This window comes from Gadus morhua, chromosome 4 (assembly GCF_902167405.1).
Source record: "Gadus morhua chromosome 4, gadMor3.0, whole genome shotgun sequence".
NCBI lineage: Eukaryota > Metazoa > Chordata > Actinopteri > Gadiformes > Gadidae > Gadus > Gadus morhua.
Window position 1 is genome coordinate 29,112,954 of NC_044051.1, and position 20,763 is coordinate 29,133,716.

The following is a 20,763-nucleotide window of genomic DNA, read 5'->3' on the forward strand; positions in this document are numbered from 1 at the left end:
CAGTGGCTATTTTGATTACGTTGCTTTGTTTGATTTCTTAATTTTCAAGTTATTGTTTTATTGAGGACAAATCGGCACTACAATATGTATTATATGTACTGTGTTAGAGTGTCATTTTGTGTCATTTTGGTTGGTGGTGTGCCCAAGGATTTTGTAAATGTAAAAAGTGTGCCGCGCCTCAAAAAAGGTTGAAAATCACTGATTTACTGTATATGTATTTTTTATTTTATCTTTTATCAAACTTGATAATATATAGTAAATAATCATTAACAGTTATAAAGGACTTATTAACCTTAATAAGCATTGTTCCCACTTTAGATCCCGTACCTGCAAAATGCATAATTAGCAGTTTAATAAAGGATTTATAAACCTTAATAAGCATGGATCCCGCTTTAGATCCTGTACCTGCAAAATGAATGATTAGCAATTTAATAAAGGATTTATGATTAAGCATAGCAAATGCTAAGTAAAGATTTAACAATGACATAATAGGTAAGTTAGTAAGACTCAATAAATGGGTTTGTAATGCGTTTATTAATAACTATAAGAATCTCATTATTATATACAAGACCATTATTAATGTTATGTAGCAATCAATAAATAGTTAACAAGTTTCTTATAAGTGCTTATAAAAGTCTTATAATCTCACGATAGACATGTTTATTATTTTATTATTAACACTTATTGATATTCTTATTAACACAAGCGTATAATAAGGTCTAATTACATATGAACTAAGGCTTAATACTTAATATGAAGCGTTCATAATAATTTAAACAGTCACAAACAGCTCAGTCTAAAGGAAGACCACTATTTCAATAGAATCATTCAATCCTGCGAATGGCATAGCATCTATTTTATAGATCCAGCGACTTTCTTTTTGGTTTAGTGTTTTTGTCTATCACCCTTCCTAGAGGTAAGAGGCACATTATCAATCCCTATAGCGGTGAACAGTATGCCGTTAATTATCATTATTCGCCTCCTTTGAAGTGTCTTGTCATAGCATAATCAGTTTTCTATTTTTGCGGCATACCTATGTTCAGCGAGGCGGTCTTGTAGTCATCGTTTAGTACGCCCAACATAAAAAAAATCTCACAGAGAGCATTCCAAAATATAAATAACATAAGATTATTACGTCTCTAACTGATGTTTCTCAGAATGACCAAGGTACTCAGCTTGCTTCTGGAAAAAAAAAAAGATTGATTGTTTGATATGCAGTCTTATAATTTATGAAATGTTTACACCACTTAACTGTTCCCCCTAAAACAAAATGGTGGGTAGGAACTAGGGATGTAACGATTCACCGATACGAATCGGTGTCCGGTCAGATTAAAACAGATGCGACTACATCATCGTGGGCCCCTGAATGAATTTAAAACGACCAAGAATCTGCCGATGCAACGATCTAAACATTGCGAATCGGTTGAGTGAAGCTTTAGCCTGATATCAAGACAGCATTGTCCATTCATTTCATTCCGCTTCCATACGGATCCGTAAAACGAAACTTAAAGGTTGGGTATGGAATTCTCTTTTTTGGCCATTTTTGCAAAATTATTTGAAATCCTTATCATAACCCACTTACAGCCACTGAGTTAGAAGTACTGACATGAAAATTAAACAAGCCAATCATCTGTGGAACGGGCAGGGCTCGAAAAACTCCAGCCAATGATTTCCAGACCCACCGAGTGGCATTGGACAGTAAGTACGTCAATCAAACGGTCGTACTGCACTCCCCCTCCCCCGATCCAAGCGCGTGACTCCTTCGTGCACGTACTCAAAGCTTGTGACCCAGAGCAAGCTTCTGTTTGTTGTTATCCTGCGGTAGCTAATGGAGCTAGCTAACTAGCTAATGGCTCTCTCTCACGCATCGGTGTTCGCTCGAGCATGATTGCGCGTCCATGACATGGAATGGGTGGAGTCAGAGTCAGCGTTGGAGGAGAGGGGGTAGGAACATTTGAGTTGTGTATTTGCAAAATCTGCTGGCGTTTCGCAAATCCCATAACCAACCTTTAACTATCTATCAGATTGAATCATATTTATCAAATCGCACTGGATCGTTAGATCCAGTGCGATCGTTAGATCCAAATCGAATCGCATCGAATCGTTCCATACTCAAATGTATGGTCCCTGAATCGTATCGTAGCACATGTAGGCCTATCTAGATACGTATCGGATCGTCCTATAAAGGAGAGATGCACACCCCTAGTAGGAACCAATATCTTCTCAACATAACTATCTATTTAAATGTTATCTAAAAATGTATAATTTTAATAACAATAAAATAACAGTATAATTAAAATTAAAATTAAAATAATGCAAACAATGGGAATTATAAGGTTACACTATTTCTGTCCCTCCTTTCAATTCCATTTCTTCTTTCATATGACCGGCCGACTTCTTTCCACATAAACCTAGGGAAACAAATGATAGTTAGTATAAACTTCAACATCGTCCCAAACACTTCAAGTATTTATTTACAAATAGTCAAAGGTTAACTTACACAAGTTTAACATAGATGAAGACATAATCTGTTGTTTGAAAGGTATCCTCTGAAAAAATTAAAAAAGTAGTTTAAGTACAGGAAAATCCAGAAACATTATCTTAAGAAATTTTCTACTTAAGGTCCTGTATATCAGATTAAAGATTGATTATTTGAGAGCAATTTGTAAGAAATGGCCTAGCCATCCGCCAGCTATAACTGATAAAAATCTGACCACACGTGACTGTGTATGAGACCATGTAGGTTTCAGATGGCTCCTGGCTCGTTTCTGAACAATCAGGGCATGTTTTTTGTCACTAGTTTGGTTAGTCCCTCCTGCCAGTCAACCACAGGTGGTGGGTGAACTGCAACATTTCAATAGCATAGAAACGTAGGGAGGGAGGGAGCAGACAGAGAGGGGATGTTTCTTTTTATTATTTACTTTTAAAATCTTGCTCTCTTCTGCTGTTTTTTGCCCTTGATTTCTTTATAACTACTGAATCAACATCTTTCATAACAGGTATGAAAAGAAAATATTGAAATACAATACCTTCTTTCCTTTCCAGACCATTAGAGCCACAATGGCGATAGCAATCATGCTGCATAAAGATAATATGATGCCAGGTATCGTGCCAGCAGATCTTTGACTTCCTGAAAAGAAATACACAAGTCATCAATCTGACAATTATATGGAAGTGGATTAAATAGTTGATGAAAGAGGAGGTCTGTTCCCACGTTATTGGCGGCGCATTGTCTGCTAGTCAGCTGTCCAAGCTATCCCACGTGATTATCCATGAAAACAAGAGTGAAAGTGATTCTACTTCTCTGATACAGGATGCCGGGTGCTCACAGATGGAATAGTGCTAGTTTCATAGACGTGTTAGTGCATCTTCCATGTTTATTAAGATAAACAGGCAATCCTTTTTTTTTCTACCAGTATCCGCCAATGAGTTTGTGACCGTCTTGTGCTCCAAACTCAAAGTGCATCAAAATACCTTTTCATTTACATGATCATTGATGATGCTTTTATCCAAAGCGACTTTCAACCATTCCTTCATGCATTCACAGAGTCAAACACGCAGGGCAACAGCCAGCTCGTCAGCAGCAGCAGTCAGGGTGAGGCGTCTTGCTCAGGAACACCTCGACACTCAGGTAGGAGGAGCCGGCGATCGAACTATCAACCTTTTGGTTACCAGTCAACCTGCTCTACCTCCTGAGCTACTTCCGCCCCTTTTTTCAGGCCCTTAGACCCCATATCCCCCCTGCGCCCTCGGACTCTCTTCCCACAACCCTTCTTACATTTTAAGCCTATAGAGGCCATAATTACCCAATGTTATTGTGTCGATGGTGGTCCTACTATTCTACGTACCATTCTCCACCTCCTTGTCTCCTCCTCTGTTTAAAAGGGGGAGTAAGATCTGCTCCCGCCTCGGCCCGCTGGAGCCACCGTCGACCAGACAGCCCACCGAGTCCGCCGAGGCGGGCAGCACCAGGGTAAGCTCACTGCTGACGGTGACCGTGTTGTCAGTGTTCTCTACCCGGAGACTGGGGGTTTCTGTGGCGTTACCGATCCCGGCGGTGTCCCAGCTGATGTTTGGCGCTGGTTTCCCCGTAGCGGCACAGCTGACCACCAGTTCTCTGGGCTTGGTTTGTTTCACATCCATCGTTATGTTTGAAATACCTGGGTAAAAAACAAGGCAGTCTTGTTTATCTTGTTTGTTTATTACTTCAGAAATGGGTTTGGGTTGGGGGGGGGGGGGGGGGGCATGTGACTGCCCAGCCCTTGTGCATACCCCCCTGTGGCTATGTAGTCAAAAATTGGGCTGACATTTTATGTGTGTGTGAGAGGGGGATTGCTCCAGCCTGCCACTTGGCTTTGTTTTACTGCCTAGAGGATGCCCTTTATCTGCCCTATAATGAGTAACTTGCCCTGACGTTGGGCATGGTGGCAGCTTAGAGAATCGTGAATTGAAGACTACCTCTTCTTCTTTTCTGCGGCTTGAGAGTATTTGCTATGGAAATCTACGGTTCTTTTTTGAAGGGACATAGAGCAAAGGTGTACTTATGGGCCCTGTTTCAAGAAGCTAGATTACCAGGATATGTGTATTCAGGATTCAGGGAAAGGCTGAATTTTCGTTTTCAGATAGCGACCTTAGACTTATCCGAGATCAGTCTAATACCTAAACTTAATTATCTTTAACCCAATACCTAACTTAACCAGATCTAATCTCATACCCATCTCTTAGCATATAATTAAATTTAACCATTCGGATTTACTAATGGTTTAGGCTAGCTTTGTTGTAGATCTTTCATTGATATCGTCTATAGTAAGTTTAGGTATATAGCCTTGTTATTTGAAATTATGTTAAAAGACGGCCAAAAAAATGGAGATAGATGGGTTATACCTTGAACACTGAGACAGGTTTTCTGGATTTGGGAGCCAGTAGTGTAGACATTAAAGGTACATATGTAACACGCCTCGTCGCTCCATGTCACGTTCTTTATGGTGATGGCCGGGGCGGAGGTGGACGGAAGACCCCAATCGACTCTGCCCTGGAACAAGTCAGATATCACCAGTCCATGCCGCTTGCTGTAGCTCCCTATGTACTCAGGAGAAGCGTTGTTGGTCTTCAGTCTCTTCTGCACGTTGACCTGTGCGACGGCATCAGACCCCGGCAGCAGCCAGTTGAGCTCTGCGTCCTGCCCGAAGTCCACCGTTAAAACCCCCGCAGGGTGCAGTGCCTGGACGCCGGCTGTGTATCAAGAGAGTCACGACCGTCGGGTTATCATCACACTAGTCATGCTCAGAAAGTATTTGTGTTGAAATGTATTTCAAGTGTTTTACTTTTTTCATCCTGTCATTTTCGAATGACAATGACTCAGACTTTAATGTACTCAAAGAGGCAATTTGTGGTACAGCACAGAACACACAGACGCATCCATATCAAAAGCACATCAGACAAACAAAAACAACAGTCCCAGATAATCTATAGCAGCCATTATAAACGACATTACAATGCAGGCAGGCATTTGAAGTAAACTGCACCCTATGTATCCGTGTATATCACGTCCCCTAGTCCCATGTATTTCCCCGGACCCACCACTACCACACAGTAGCAGCGCCCAAGAATTATGATTGTGGGAGCTATCATCATATAATAATATAACAGATAATATGGTACGAATCAACCATACAACGGTCAACGTTCATCATCACTTATACAAATCTGAACTTTGATTTTCATAGTTCGGTTTTGTTACATATAAGTCAGTCCGCTGTATTGATAAAAATATATTATTAGATTATTGTGGCGATCACGGCAGTGGTCGCCGAGTGCCACGAGAGGTCCTGGGAGCGTCGGTGGCAGCGCTGCGACCACATCTTGTTTAATTGAGTTGTTGCCATGGGAACAAATAGTTTTTTGCTCGGTTGGTTCTGGTCCTGGGGCATCTATAGAGGGATTATCAGTCTACGTCACTCTACGTCACTCCCCGCTCTACGCGCATGTCGTTTGCAGAAAGAGACGAGAGCGACAAGAGCAGCAATCATGTCTTGTTGTGCGGTTGGTTGCACAAACCCTTTTAATAAGACTGATTAACCCATTTATTCTACTTCTTGCTTGCCAACATAATAAAACAATTCAAATACTTTAATAATTATGCTTTTTCTTATTCGTATTGCATGCTTATTAAATGTATACTCAGTTTGAGTTCATCTCCCTCAAAAAGTAGTCCCCTATTACGATCGATCAAACATGTTTTTGACACCTCGAAGGGCATTATCCCGCTTATACCGGTCATTTGCCAAAGAAAATAAATTAAGATCATTCATTTATATTTTCATGCGTTTTACAATCCAAATATAAAGTTTTTCACATAAATAGTGATCTGACGGTCTATAGCCTACTTTCAACATAAAGTGTACATATTTATAATTCGAAATTCGTCCTAGCCTTTATACCACAGATACGTCTAGGGTCTATAGCATATCCGCGTTGTCTGATTACAGTTTAATTCATTTTTCACAATTGACCAGCTCTCGTTTTGAAGAATAATCACCGCGCCATTTGTTTCAATGGGAATCGCGACGGTCTATTCTTTCAACATAAAGTGAACATATTTATTATTTGAAAGTCGTCCCAGCCTTTATACCACAGATACTATAGGGTCTATAGCATATAACCGCGTTATATGCCCATACTTTCATTTAGTTCGAGGCACTCTTCCTTCTGACAATATTAGGGCAAGGCAAGGCAAGGCAACTTTATTTATATAGCACTTTTCATACACAAGGCAGACTCAAAGTGCTTCACATATAAACATTGTCATACAATAAAATAAAATAATAGATAAGTAAAAGAAAAACATATGCAAAGAAATGGGTAAAATAGAAAAAGGCATTTTAGTATTAAAATAGAAAATAGAGGCAAAGTTAAAAAAGCTTTTTAGAAAGTGCAATGTATTTAAGATTTTAGCAGAAAGCTATAGCAAACATAAAAGTCTTCAGTCTTGTTTTAAAGGTGCTCAGAGTTGGGGCAAGTCTTAAATCCTCTGGGAGTTTATTCCAGCTATTTGTTGCATAGTAACTAAATCCTGCTTTCCCATGTTTTGTGTTTACTCTGGGGATAATTAACAGATTGGTCTCAGAGGATCTTAGTGGTCTAGAAGGCTGATGTAGTGGAAACATATCAGTTAAATATTTTGGGCCTAAACCATGTAGGGATTTATAGGTTAGCAACATGATTTTAAAATCAATTCTCTGACCTACAGGAAGCCAATGTAACGATTTCAGAATTGGTGTAATATGATCAAATTTTTTGGTCTTTGTTAGAACTCTAGCAGCAGCATTCTGAACAAGCTGAAGCTTCCTCAGAGTTTGTTTTGGGAGACCTGTGAGGAGACCATTGCAGTAATCAAGCTTACTAGTGATAAAGTTATGTACAAGTTTTTGTAAGTCTTCGGTGGACATGAGCCCTCTAAGTCTTGCTACATTTTTAAGGTGATAATATGCCGATTTTGTAACTGATTTGATGTGACTGTCAAAATGTAAATCTGAATCCATGATAACCCCTAGATTTCTGGCTTTGATTGAGGTTTTCAGGGACAGAGAGTGAAGGGGTTGGGTTACTTTAAGCCTTTCCGTTTTAGAACCAAATACAATTATCTCTGTTTTGTCCTCATTTAGTTGAAGGAAATTTCGGCACATCCATTCCTTCACTTGCTCAATGCACTGGCACAGCAGATCTATGGGCCGATAGTCATTTGGTGATAGCGATACATAGATTTGCGTGTCATCAGCATAGCAATGATGGTCAATATTGTTATTTTGCATGATTTGCCCTAGTGGGAGCATGTAGATGTTGAATAAAGAGGGTCCTAAGATCGAACCTTGTGGGACTCCACATGTCACGTTGGTTGATTCTGATACAAAGTCGCCAATGGAAACAAAGTAGTTCCTATTTTGTAGGTAGGACCTGAACCAATTTAAGACAGTGCCTGAAAGCCCCACCCAGTTTTCTAACCTTTCCAGAAGTAATGTATGGTCTACAGTGTCGAATGCAGCACTGAGGTCAAGTAGCATTAGTATTGAGGTTTTGCCAGAGTCTGTGTTAAGACGGATGTCGTTTACAACTTTAATAAGGGTGGTCTCAGTGCAGTGCAGGGGTCGAAATCCTGATTGGAAGGTGTCATAGCAACCAGTTGATGCCAGGAAGTGATTTAGTTGCTGGAGGACAACTTTCTCAATGAATTTACTTATGAAGGGTAGATTTGATATTAATAATAATAATAATAATGCATTTTATTTATAAAAGCGCCTTTCAGGTCACTCAAGGACACTGTACATCACACACAATAAAACACACAATGAAATATATTGGTCTGTAGTTGTTAATAATAGTGGCATCTAGGCTCCGCTTTTTTAAAAGGGGTTTAATAACTGCAGTTTTCAAAACTTTTGGGAACTTGCCTGACTGGAGAGAGTTGTTAACTATCTGCAATATGTCTACTGCTAGGCAGTCGAAAACATTCTTAAAGAGGTTGGTAGGTATAGTATCAAGGCAACAGGTGGATGGCTTTAGTTGTGTCACAGTTTCCACAAGATTTTGAGAGTCTATAACATCAAAGCATGCCATCCTTGCCACGTAATTTTTGCCTGAACAGGGTGGTAGTCCAACATTTTTGTTTGACGTGGTGATATTGACGGCGCGTCTGATACCTTCAATTTTATCAATATAAAAAGCTGCAAACTCATTGCATTTCTGCGTGGAATGGAGATCAGGTGGAATTTCTGTTGGGGGGTTGGTCAGTCTGTCAACAGTTGCAAATAGGGTTTTTGCATTATTAGTGTTGGTTTTAATGATATTGGAGAAAAATGTTTCTCTAGCATTTTTTAAGTCTAAATTGTAGGCACGGAGGCTCTCTTTATAGATATCATGGTGAATATGAAGTTTTGTTTTACGCCAGATGCGTTCAACCTTCCTGCATTCTTTTTTCTGTGCTGTTACCGAAGCAGCTTTTCTCCAGGGTGCCTTTTGCTTTCCAGAAATCGTTTTAACCTTATAAGGTGCAATGACATCTATGACTTTCAAAATTTTCAAATTAAAGTTTTCTACAAGATCATCAGCAGAACATGGGTTTAGAGGTGGTAGCAAGGAGATGGCCTTTTTAAAAAGTACATTAGAATCTTCATTGATATACCGTTTTTTGACAGTGTTTGATTTTGTCTGTATGTCGGGAATAAAAGATATGTTAAAGAAAACACAAAAGTGGTCAGACAAGGAAGGATCAGTCACAGAGAGATCAGAAACATTGAGGCCCTTTGTGATAACCAGGTCTAGAGTGTGCCCCTTACAATGAGTAGCCTCTTTCACATGTTGAGACAGTTCAAATGTGTCCAAAATGGTAAAAAGTTTTTTTGCACACTTGTCATTCAAATCATCAGTATGAAAATTGAAGTCACCAGTTATAACTAGACAGTCAAATTCTGTGGAGATGCTAGACAATAATTCTGTGAAGTCATCGAAAAAAATTGCAGAATATGTGGGTGGCCTGTAAATAATTAATAGGAGAACTCTGGGGGAGCATTTCAATACAGCACTAAGGTATTCGAACGATGGAAAATCACCAAATAACATCTGTTTCCCCTGAAATACATTTTTAAATATAGCAGCAACCCCTCCACCTCTTTTTCCAGATCTACATGCATCAAAAAAGTTATAGTCGGGAGGAGCTGTCTCTATCAGAACGGTTGCACTGTTATTTTGTTACAGCCATGTTTCAGTTAAAAACATAAAATCCAGTTTAGAAGTGTTAATAAAATCATTAACTAAAAATTATTTGTTATTAAGAGACCTCACATTAACTAGAGCCATCCTGATGGTGCTGTTGATTGGCTTTAAGGTTGTTTTTGGTTTGGAGGCAATAGATATGAGATTTGTGAGGTTAGCAGTGTGTCTAAGTTTCCCTTTGTTTACTCTCTTAGTGGTTACAGCATGAATGCGAAAGTTGCCCTGCTTTGACGTAGGCAACCTTGGGTTCAGCAGATTATGAGAAACTTCCTTTATACTGTGTCTACGGCTGAACCCTTTTTTGTCTCAGTAATACTCAGGACTACTATCAGTACGGTGGTGGGGGTGGGGCGCCATCCTCCTTGGTGTTAGCAGCCTGCGGCCATGACGTGGCGATGCTATCATTGACACAGATGCAAGTTTGATGCCAGCATATTCCAGTTTCTTAAATTCGGCTGGAAAATCGCAAAGGGAGTCATTGGAGCCGGAGTTGTTGTTGTGGCTATGGGAGAGATGAGGCTGGAGGTCATCGTCGATGGGGGAATGCAGAGGAGGGGGGTGGCCGTTCCTCGCCAAGCCAGCATCAGCGATGGGGGAGGGCACAGTGTTGATGGCGACGGGCGGGCTGTTGTCTCTCTTCAAGGTCTGTGGGCTGTCTGCTATCTGTGTGTCAGATAGTGGCAGAGTAGTTGTGTGGGGGAGGCTGTAGTCTCGCTTCTTCTCAACCTGTGCTCTGATTGTGGCCTGTGCGTCAGACCATGGCAAGATTGTGGCCTGTGCGTAAAGCGAGAAGACAAGATTTTCCCTCAACAGTTTTGAGCCTAACCTGTTTGGGTGTAGGCCATCTGCTCTGAAAAGATATTTGCGCCCCCAGAATAAGTTGAAATTGTCAATAAAGTCCCTTCCTCTTTCATTGCAGACTCTGGAAAGCCATGTATTCAGTGCAAGTAGACAACTGAATCTGTTTATTCCCCTGTCAACTGTTGGTATGGGTCCACTGATGGAAGACTTGATGTGTATTTTGTCCAGTGTATCCAATAGATCAGTGTAATCCCTCTTCAGAAGTTCTGACTGTTCTCTTTGAATATCATTAAATCCTGCATGCACAGTAATCTGTGAGATTTTGGGGTTTTCCAATACGATTTTGGCTAGTTTATGGTTGATATCACTAACCATTCCATATGGGAAGATGCATGTTTTGATCTTCTTACCGGTTATATCCTTGATAGTTGAGTCTCCTATAATCAGAGTGTCTGGTTCATCTGCTTTCTCTGAGATGGGCCCTTGTTGGACGGTGGCAGACACATGCGCAGCCCGCCTCCGTGGCGACTGGTTGTTCCGTCTCTGTCCGCACTGTCCGTCCGGACGCATCTCGGGGCTCAGGGGTGCATCGGTGGCAGGCGCGTTCGTGGACTCTTGAAGTGGCAGGAACCGGTTCTTCAGTGGCAGGGTTGATTTGAGTGACGGGCTAATCCGGCTGATACATGTAACTTTAGCTTTGGGTAGCTTAGCATTTGGTGTTGAGTGAACTTGTTGATTCACTTTGGTATGTTGCTTTGGCTTAGCGCCGACTTTGAGCCAGTGAGACGCAGCTGGAACTGTCTCTCTCTTGTCCAGCTTCGGGAAGGATACAGTGTAGCTTTGATCATCTTGCTGTATCTGAGTGAGCTCAGCAAACTCACCCATCGGCACTGTATCCTGTGATAGTCCTTTGCATTTTTCTACTGCTGCTAGTCTCGTTTCAATTAAAGCCAATGTCTGTTTCAGTTTGGCGCAGTCTGTGCATTTCCCAGTCTCCGTGCCTGAGATATCCGAATACAGAGGCATGTTGGCGATAGGAAAGTCCAAGGCTTTATCTGCGGTCTGATCCGGGAGTAAAAAGTGCCAAAATGTATTGTTGAATCGAGCGATTGAGGACGACGGAAACAAACTATATATTGTTAGGTAAATAAAATAAGATAAAGTAGATCTGAACGATGAATCAAGTAGTTTTTTCCAATGCCTCTTTTACACCCCCCTAGAGGGGAGTCAAACACTCCAAAGATAGAGTGTAATTTTGACTAATTATAAACACTAATTTTGACTAATTAGTGTTTATATTATATCAGAACATCACAAGTTGAGCAACTTATCACAGAAAGCGATGGCATATTTTAGGTTGTACGTTTTAAGACAAACACATCGCAATGGAACCGCCGACGACCCATGTACGCTACAACATTCACGATAATGAACTACGAGAGCACTTAAATGCCTACCCTAGAAAGCACATTTAACTGTGACTGATCCAAAACTAAGGAAATCCTTTACTATGCACGGACTCAGTGAGCACAGCCTCGCCATCGAGAGAGGCCACCACAGGCCTCTCCAGCAATTTCCGACTTGTAGTCTGTCTTAACAGGGGACATTTGGCGGGGGGAGGCTAAATTGCCTGCCAGAATACAACCCCCCCCCCCCCCCCGCCAAATGTCCCCTGTTGTGACTTCACGTCTGAAATTGCTGGAGTCACATCCATTGACCTGAAGATGTAACCCCAATAAATTTGAAGTGTCTCCGACTTTGCAAACAAGAAATAGGAGGGGGGGTTGTATTCTGGCAGGCTAAATCGGCTGGATATTGAAGTATATATATTCAATATACACAAAATATATATTGGATATATTCAATATATATTGAATATATCCAATATCCTTCACTCTCTCGATGGCGAGGCTGTGCTTACTGAGTCTGTACATAGTAAAGGATTTCCTTAGTTTTGGATCGGTCACAGTTAAATGTGCTTTCTATGGTAGGCTACCAAGCAGGGCTGGACTGGCCATCGAGCATACCGGGCAATGCCCGGTGGGCTGGCAGGCCTTTTTGGGCCGACGAGGTTTACTTTTTTTTTTTTTTTTTTTTTAATGGACCCGGCCCGGCCCAGCCCCGTCACACAGCCGAGGGCCGAGGTCCGTTCCTTCCCTCTCGGTCGTGCGGGCTGTCAACTTAACCTGAAAGTTCAATAAAACTTTGGCCCAGGCCATAACTCATTATGATTGGTTGTAGGCTGGCCCTGGCCCTATCACACACACAGCAGAGGGCCGAGGTCCCGCCCCTTGGGCCTCGGCTGTCAATCAGTCACGTCACTAACTGACAGAAAAATGGAGAAGAAACGTAAAGGAGGCGCAGTGAATCTCTCTCTCTCTCTCTCTCTCTCTCTCTCTCTCTCTCTCTCTCTCTCTCTCTCTCTCTCTCTCTCTCTCTCTCTCTCTCTCTCTCTCTCTCTCTCTCTCTCTCTCTCTCTCTCTCTCTCTCTCTCTCTCTCTCTCTCTCTCTCTCTCTCTCTCTCTCTCGCCACTTTGACTTACTGTGTTTTAGTTAGTGGCCCCCCTCTGGCTGCAGGCGGACACCCGCTCGTATAGACGGAATGAAACCGTCCACGATACAACCCCCCCCCCCCCCGTCAACAATCACTGCCCGGGTACGTTCGTTTGTTTTTATTTTTTTCTGGTATGTTTTGTGCCTCTGCATGTCGTATAAATAATCATAGTGGGCTGCCATGGCCAAAAAAGACAGGGCCATTTTTTGGTCCCAGTCCAGCCCTGCTACCAAGAGGTTGTCAAAATGAATACGAGTAAATAACATAATGCATAAATGTATTCAGTGACGGCTGGTGGTGATTTTGGGTGGGTGGGCTAACGAATGCATTACATTTATCAATACTTCACAGGGCTCCAGACGCCAAGAGGTCACCTTTATATCTCTGTTCATAACTTTCATATAATGTGAACGATTTTTAAACAAGAATAAGGTGTAGAGAAATGCGTGTCTTTATTTGAAGCACAATTATAAATAAAAGAAAAATAAGGTGTTTAAAGTGCTTCACTGAGCTGAAATCGATTCGAACTAAACCATTTAGCAAAATATAATTTTTTTTGTGCTTAAAGTATTAAACAATTAAAATGTTGACCGGTCTCCCTTTGCGCAAAATGCGGCTGTAGACGATCACACACTCTTTGGTGGAGACGTCTGTGTCGCCGTCAATCATGAAAGACATGTATGTGGCGTTTCCGACGTTCGCAGCTGTCTTTTGCTTTAAGGTGTCGCCTATTACCGCAATGAATTGTGCACATGCCATCTCATTGCTATGCGTCGGGTTGACCTTTAATCCATTTTTCTTCATGAGAATAATTTCGGATTTAAATTTGGTGAATGGCAACTCCTCTTTGGCAATGTTGAATGCAACATTAAATTTGATCATTTCCGATTCCTTAGAGAACCTTATTGTTACCATAGACATCTTATATGATAGACGGAGCATCGAATGCTACCGCCTACTGGCGCTGACGAGACGCGGGGCCGCCATCTTGGAGTGGTCATCCGCTCCACTCACTCTTTTGCTTAGCAACTATTTGAATTCAAGGGATGATATTTGAATAAAATAAACTTACATCTGTCAGCTATTCATCAATAAAATGTAAGGATGATTACCTTAAGTACATTATTCACAGTTGGCCTTTGAATGTAAGATGCCAACAGCAACTGTCCCCGTAAAGACACCCATGATAAAAACTGATATGCTAGCTTATGATGTTCACCGTTATCAATGCTAATGGATAGGGATTCAAATGCCCTGTATGCCGAATAACACATTTAGAAAGGACAATATCACAAAAACAACATTGAGGGAAAAATTACCTATTCAAACTGCTAACCCAACTCACACACACGTATGAAATTGTTAGGGTGTTTGTGACAGTCTTTCGTTTGTTTACATCTACAGCCAGCTGTCATGGCATCTTACATTCAAAGGCCAACTGTGAATAATGTACTTAAGGTCATCATCCTTAAATTGTATTGATGAATAGCTGACAGATGTAAGTTTATTTTATTCAAATATGATCCCTTAAATTCAAATGGTTGCTAAGCAAAAGAGCCATTATAGCAAAAAGTGTTGCAACTGTCCCAGGTCTCCTCTATTCAATCAATCATTATGTATGACTGGCATAGATAGTTTCATAATTACTCACGGCAACTAAGCGGAAAAAAACATTCCACCCTGTGCTGTTTTTAACTGACTCCAAGTGACCTGCTGCAGGTTACGGAAGAGGATTAGGGCCACACATGTAAAAAAAATTAAGTTCTGACTTTATTCTCAGAATTCTGAGAAAAAAGTCAGAATTCTGACTTTAATCTCAGAATTCTGAGAATAAAGTCAGAATTCTGACATTAATCTCAGAATTCTGAGATAAAAAGTCAGAATTCTGACATTAATCTCAGAATTCTGAGATTAAAGTCAGAATTCTGACTTTAATCTCAGAATTCTGAGATTAAAGTCAGAATTCTGACTTTAATCTCAGAATTCTGAGAAAAAAGTCAGAATTCTGACATTAATCTCAGAATTCTGAGAAAAAAGTCAGAATTCTGACTTTAAAGTCAGAACTACGGGTATCTGTAAGGACCAACCTCCGTGGGAGAGACACTTTGCTTTATGCAGTAGGAGGAAACCTATGGAAGTCCAAGAAAGCCACAATCCGGCCCTAGAATGGCGCGGTAAAAGTGCACGTCCCATAGCCAACTCACCAAGCTCACCAAGTCCAGTATTCAGAATTCAAAGCATTTATTCACAAATACGTTCTATTTTTTTGACAAGCGGAGCCGACAGTCCTGTGCAAGTATGCACATTAGCCATGTGCGCCAAACAGAAGATAGACGCAATGTATAGAACTGATTGTTGTGCATTGTTGTGGATATGTAGGCTGGTTAGTTGTGGTTGTTTGTGGTCTTAGTGAAACAGCTTTGCCTTGGAGTTGGAGAAGTTGGAGTGATTGTGTGAATGTGCGAGAGAGAGCGCATCTGCCGTGGTGATGTTGGGCTTGTTGTTGGCTTATATGTGATCAATGATGTATCTGTCTGATCGTATTAGCTGTAGATGGATGGTTAAATAATGTCACAAGAACGGTCATACTGCAGGCTCTTATTTGCAAATGCACTGATTGTGTGCCTGTCTCCGATATGCTATATACCTGGCATTTATTCAGTTCATGTTCTTCTGAGTGCGCAAGAACTGTGCCAATTATTGTCGTGTTTGCATTGTAATGCACAACTTTGCCCCTCCCTGTTATAAAATAACGTGCATCCCAACAACTTTAGCCAATGCAGGCTCCTATTGCTATACCAGTGTGTTTAACGTGTGTGCGTGTGTGTGTCTGTGTGTGTGTGTGCGTGTGTTTGTGTGTTGTCATGTAGGCTATAGATATAGATTGATTGTCTTGGCTTGCTTGCATCCATGAAATATTGTAATGTTATGGCCTAGCTGGCTACTGCATATCGAGAACAATCTGGGGATGAGGGCATCCCCGAATATTGACGGGTATTTCGAACACTGCCATCTCAATATATAGCCTAACATATACAAATATATCAGTGTACTAGACACAAATGTATTTTCCACTAGCTAGTGGTGGTCATTACATTGTAGTGAAACTAGTAAAGACAACACAGCTTTATGTTACGGCGAAACATGGAGGCACTGCAGCTCTAGTCTCGACAATGCGTTACTCTAGTCTGGTATTTCTCTTCACTGATTGGTTAGACAGCCTTCAAACTTAGTGGTCAAGCAAAGAAGAGGGAGGGCTCGTTCTGCATACCTAATAGCCGGAGTGAATAACTAATAGCCGGAGTTAATAACTAATAGCCGGAGTGAATGACTAATAGCCGCGGCTATTAGTCATTCAAAACCGTACGGAATTCTTGCCAAACCGCACAGGTTTTGCACTTTTACCGCGCCATTCTATTCTTTCCATAGGTTTCCTCCTACTGCATAAAGCAAAGTGTCTCTCCCACGGAGGTTGGTCCTTACAGATACCCGTAGTTCTGACTTCAAAGTCAGAATTCTGACTTTTTTCTCAGAATTCTGAGATTAATGTCAGAATTCTGACTTTTTTCTCAGAATTCTGAGATTAAAGTCAGAATTCTGACTTTTTTCTCAGAATTCTGAGAATAAAGTCAGAACTTAAAGGCCCACTATGCAACTTCGGGCATTTCTTCGCTGTTTTCTTGGTTTTGGCACGCACATTTCTCTACACAGCGCCCCCTAAAGCTTCGTAGTAGATATTTCACAACACTGTCGTAACAACTCGTTGACGTCCCTTCCCCATGCACTTCTACGCGAGCCATGTGCATTTGTTTTCAAAGAAGCCGGCGAATGCGCGGAGCCATGTCCGAAATAGATGTTCATAAAGTGTAGGCAAGGTTATACATTTTTAAAATGGTGTATTTGCATTGCAATAAACATAAATCCATCATTTTTTATAGTTGACGGGGAGAATTTATACCCTTGGTTATAATTATTTTATCTTAGGTTGAACAGAACAATCAGTGTAAGAGGTTTGGCCAACATAATAATCGAAATAAACAAGAACCTGGATTCGGGGATTCAGTCTGTATCTGGGGGACGAGACATACGAACAGCAAAACATCCATGGAAACAAAGGTGTTTATATGGTTGCAACCAAGCAAGCTAGAAACAAACAGGGCTCACAACAAAACGGTCGAGAAAACAATTTTTACAGGGCTCAAAAAAATGGTCGAGCAAACACATGTGTACAGAGACTATCAGAATCAAGAATATTACGCAGACAAAGTTCACCCAAGGGTACTTTCAATTTCAAAAGCAACACGGCCGAGTCGGCGTCTGATTTGCAGTCTTCTTTTTCTTTCAGTTCACGCTATTCCTGAAGAGCTTGCCCAACGTTTACTCGTGTCTGGCCTCTCTGTCGGTCTGTCTCCCTTTTCTCTACTTCTGTTCCTCCGACATTGGGTTTCTCTGTCTCTTTTTAGTCGGCTGATCTATGATGAATATAACAATCCATTAGTTACTTGTGTTTATATCGAGCCGGTTCCGTGTTTGTGGGTCTGTGCCGTAAAGCAATTCGTTACTGTAGTGACCATAGTAGTGACCCTTGCACAGAAGCATACGGCCGACATCTTTCTTTTTTCTGGGTGGAAATAGTAACATAGTTACGCCATTAAATGCGTTTATGGAAACATTTTTAGCGAGAAATGTGCATTTTACTTTCAGAATGTTCGCTCGGTGAATGTGAAGGACGTTTGGTTTGATAGTTATGACGAAGAGTGAACGCTCCGTTCACTTGCATGGACAGAGTCTCTGGCTGCTAAGCAACCTCAACGTCTTGGCGGACTATTTCTCTGCTGATCAACACTACGAATGCTGGAAACACACCAGACACACCATGTGAAGTTATTTAACCCGATTATCGTTATTTATGAGTCCTTAGCCCAAGTGAAGGAGTTCAAGTACCTCGGGGTCTTGTTCGCGAGTGAGGGTACTATGGAGCGTGAGATTGGCCGGAGAATCAGAGCAGCGGGGGCGGTATTGCGTTCGCTTTACCGCACCGTTGTTACGAATAGAGAGCTGAGCCGCAAGGCAAAGCTCTCGATCTAGCGGTCGATCTTCGTTCCTATCCTCACCTATGGTCATGAGGGTTGGGTGATGACCGAAAGGACGAGATCGCGGGTAAAAGCGGCCGAGATGAGTTTTCTCAGAAGGGTAGCTGGCGTCTCGGGATAGGGTGAGAAGCTCAGTAATCCGTGAGGAACTCGGATTAGAGCCGCTGCTCCTTTAGTTAGAAAGGAGTCAGCTGAGGTGGTTCGGGCATCTGGCAAGGATGCCTACTGGGCGCCTCCCTTTGGAGGTGTTTCAGGCACGTCCATTGGGGAGGAGACCTCGGGGAAGACCCAGGACTAGGTGGAGAGATTATATCTCAACACTGGCCTGGGAACGCCTCGGGATCCCCCGGTCAATGTGGCCCGGGAAAGGGAAGTCTGGAGCCCCCTGCTTGAGCTGCTCCCCCCGCGACCCGACCCCGGATAAACGGATGACGATGAGATGAGATCGTTATTTATATCCGAGATTATTTAATCTAACCCGATCTAAACTCTATCATGCACCCAAACACGGCGGCGTTTGGGTTTCCTACCTCGGACAACAATTGCCTCGCAACTGGCTGTTTATATCTAGCCGGTGCCATGTTTGGGGGTGCGTCTGTGCCGTAAAGCATTTTCGAAACTACAATCTGACTACATTTTTGAGGATACTTCCGCTGCGTCACATCCGGATTGTGTCGGTCCGAACAGATCAAGTTGCATATGCGCTTTTTCACTGGAGAGGCGACATGGGTAAATGACACACCCACCAATCAACCCAGAAATGGATGCAGAACCATCAGCATAACTCTCAACCTGCATACTTAATGTAATTTTGGCTAAAAAAGTTGCATAGTGGGCCTTTAATTTTTTTTTACATGTGTGGCCCTAATCCTCTTCCGTAGCAGGTCCTGGCTCCTCTACGTCCGCCATGTTTTAATTCCGTTCACGAAGCATTCGGAATTCAAGATCGGAGAGCGGACGCAATCGGACATGGTCGGAAATGGCATCGACCGTTTCAAATGGCGACGACCGTTTACGAGACGGAAAATTGCGGTGCCGGGTCAACGTCGCAACCAATTCGATTTTGTCTAGAGGGGAGTAACTGAGCGCCCCCTCCCGAATATAGCCTACAGCCCAGGTAGGCCTTGAACTGCGATTGGTCAGAAAGACGTAACAGCTAATGACAACATTGAACTCTCATGCAGGCTCGAACAGAGTGACACACAAACAAACACACACACACACACACACACACACACACACACACACACACACACACACACACACACACACACACACACACACACACACACACACACACTAGTTTTTCACCCACTCCGTATCCAGCTTATTCCATGCTTAAAGCACCCAGGCTATGGGGCGAGCTGGGGCTCTCATGTTCTCCCCTGCGGTGTATTCCTTGTCCGCATCCCCTGCCATCCAGTTGTCATACGATTCATGCAGACTGGTTTTGAACGGCTGATTCCATGGATGTAGCCTACTTTGCGTGTGCCGTGTTTTCCCGGCGATGTGGCTAAGGCGAAGCTGTATGGTTATGCTGTTGAGAGCTTAAATAAATGCACTATATAAGTTGACTATGAACAATTATTGAAGTTTAACATTTTCTTCAGCAAATTTGACAACTGACCGATGCAATATTGTAGCCAGTGAAAATCGCAAAAAAAAAATGAGACACTAAAATAATGGACTTATTTTCTCTAGATGTACCCTCTAGATGGGTAAATTAACTCCATCAATTTAGTATAATGGGATTGGGGACTGGGACTACTAGAATAGTTAGAATAAACTAGTTGTTTTTTCCGCTGCCTGGTAACCATGTCAGTGGTATGAAAAGGCCTAATACTATCAGGTAAAGCCGACTTTAGATGCATAATGAAAACACAATCATGTTTCTGATTTATGGGGCCACCACTATGAGAATTTTGGTCCCAGTCTGGCCACCCCTATAAAATTATTCTGGCTCCGCCACTAGGGCTACAGCTGTGATTCCTGGATACTGTTTAGCAGATAAAATAAGATAAGATTACCACTTTATTAATCCCCGGAGTGGACATTCCTTTGTTACAACAGCCAGCAGCAGTGGAAAACACAAGATACAATAGGCCTACAAAAAAAATGCAAAGTACTAATGAAAACAAAAATAGACGCTAAAGTGAAGGCAAACAGAACAAACAGGGAAAACAAAACAAACGGTATAAAAATATTATATAATATATTACCAGTAGCGTCCAGCTTTAAACCTCCAGCGCTGAGAGCCGTACAGTACATTTTTTATTCTTAATAAAATACTGCTTCAGGTGAGCGTGTTTTGACTCACCCGTAAGCACGGACACGATTAGGTACGCTGCTTTCAACATCAATGCAGTCTTGTAGGGTCTGTTCACTGGGTTTGTCACCGCTGGACCATTTAATATGGTTGGTTCACATCGCTGGAAATTACCGCCTCCCGAGAGCGAAACCAGTCATCAGAATGACGCACATTGAATGACTCGCGTTCTCTTTCTTATCAGGGGTTTGCCCCGCTGGCTATCAATTAAGTTATTCCTA

General features: G+C 41.9%; 1 protein-coding gene across 2 annotated transcripts; it reads right to left on the reverse strand.

Annotated features, from left to right (window-relative positions):
* Positions 1-515: 515 nt before the first annotated feature.
* LOC115541583 (OX-2 membrane glycoprotein-like) lies at positions 516-20,703 on the reverse strand. 2 transcript variants are annotated; one of them, XM_030353360.1, is made up of 6 exons: positions 20,534-20,703; positions 4,885-5,232; positions 3,849-4,160; positions 3,030-3,130; positions 2,501-2,549; positions 516-2,411 (listed from the first exon to the last, which is right to left on the reverse strand). In XM_030353360.1, the coding sequence occupies exons 1-6, from the start codon at positions 20,571-20,573 to the stop codon at positions 2,338-2,340; spliced, it is 924 nt and encodes a 307-aa protein (XP_030209220.1). In that variant the 5' UTR covers positions 20,574-20,703; the 3' UTR covers positions 516-2,337. The 2 variants fall into 2 exon arrangements, with proteins under 2 accessions (XP_030209220.1, XP_030209219.1); XM_030353359.1 differs by having other exon boundaries at positions 20,436-20,571.
* Positions 20,704-20,763: the final 60 nt, after the last annotated feature.

Coding starts and splice junctions, on each gene's coding strand:
- LOC115541583 (XM_030353359.1), bottom strand. CDS start 20,484: ATGTACTGTACGGCTCTCAGCGCTGGAGGTTTAAAGCTGGACGCTACT. Junction 3,131..3,848: donor AGACAAGGAGGTGGAGAATG/GTACGTAGAATA, acceptor ATTTCTTTTCAG/GAAGTCAAAGATCTGCTGGC. Junction 2,550..3,029: donor TGGTCTGGAAAGGAAAGAAG/GTATTGTATTTC, acceptor TAATTTTTTCAG/AGGATACCTTTCAAACAACA.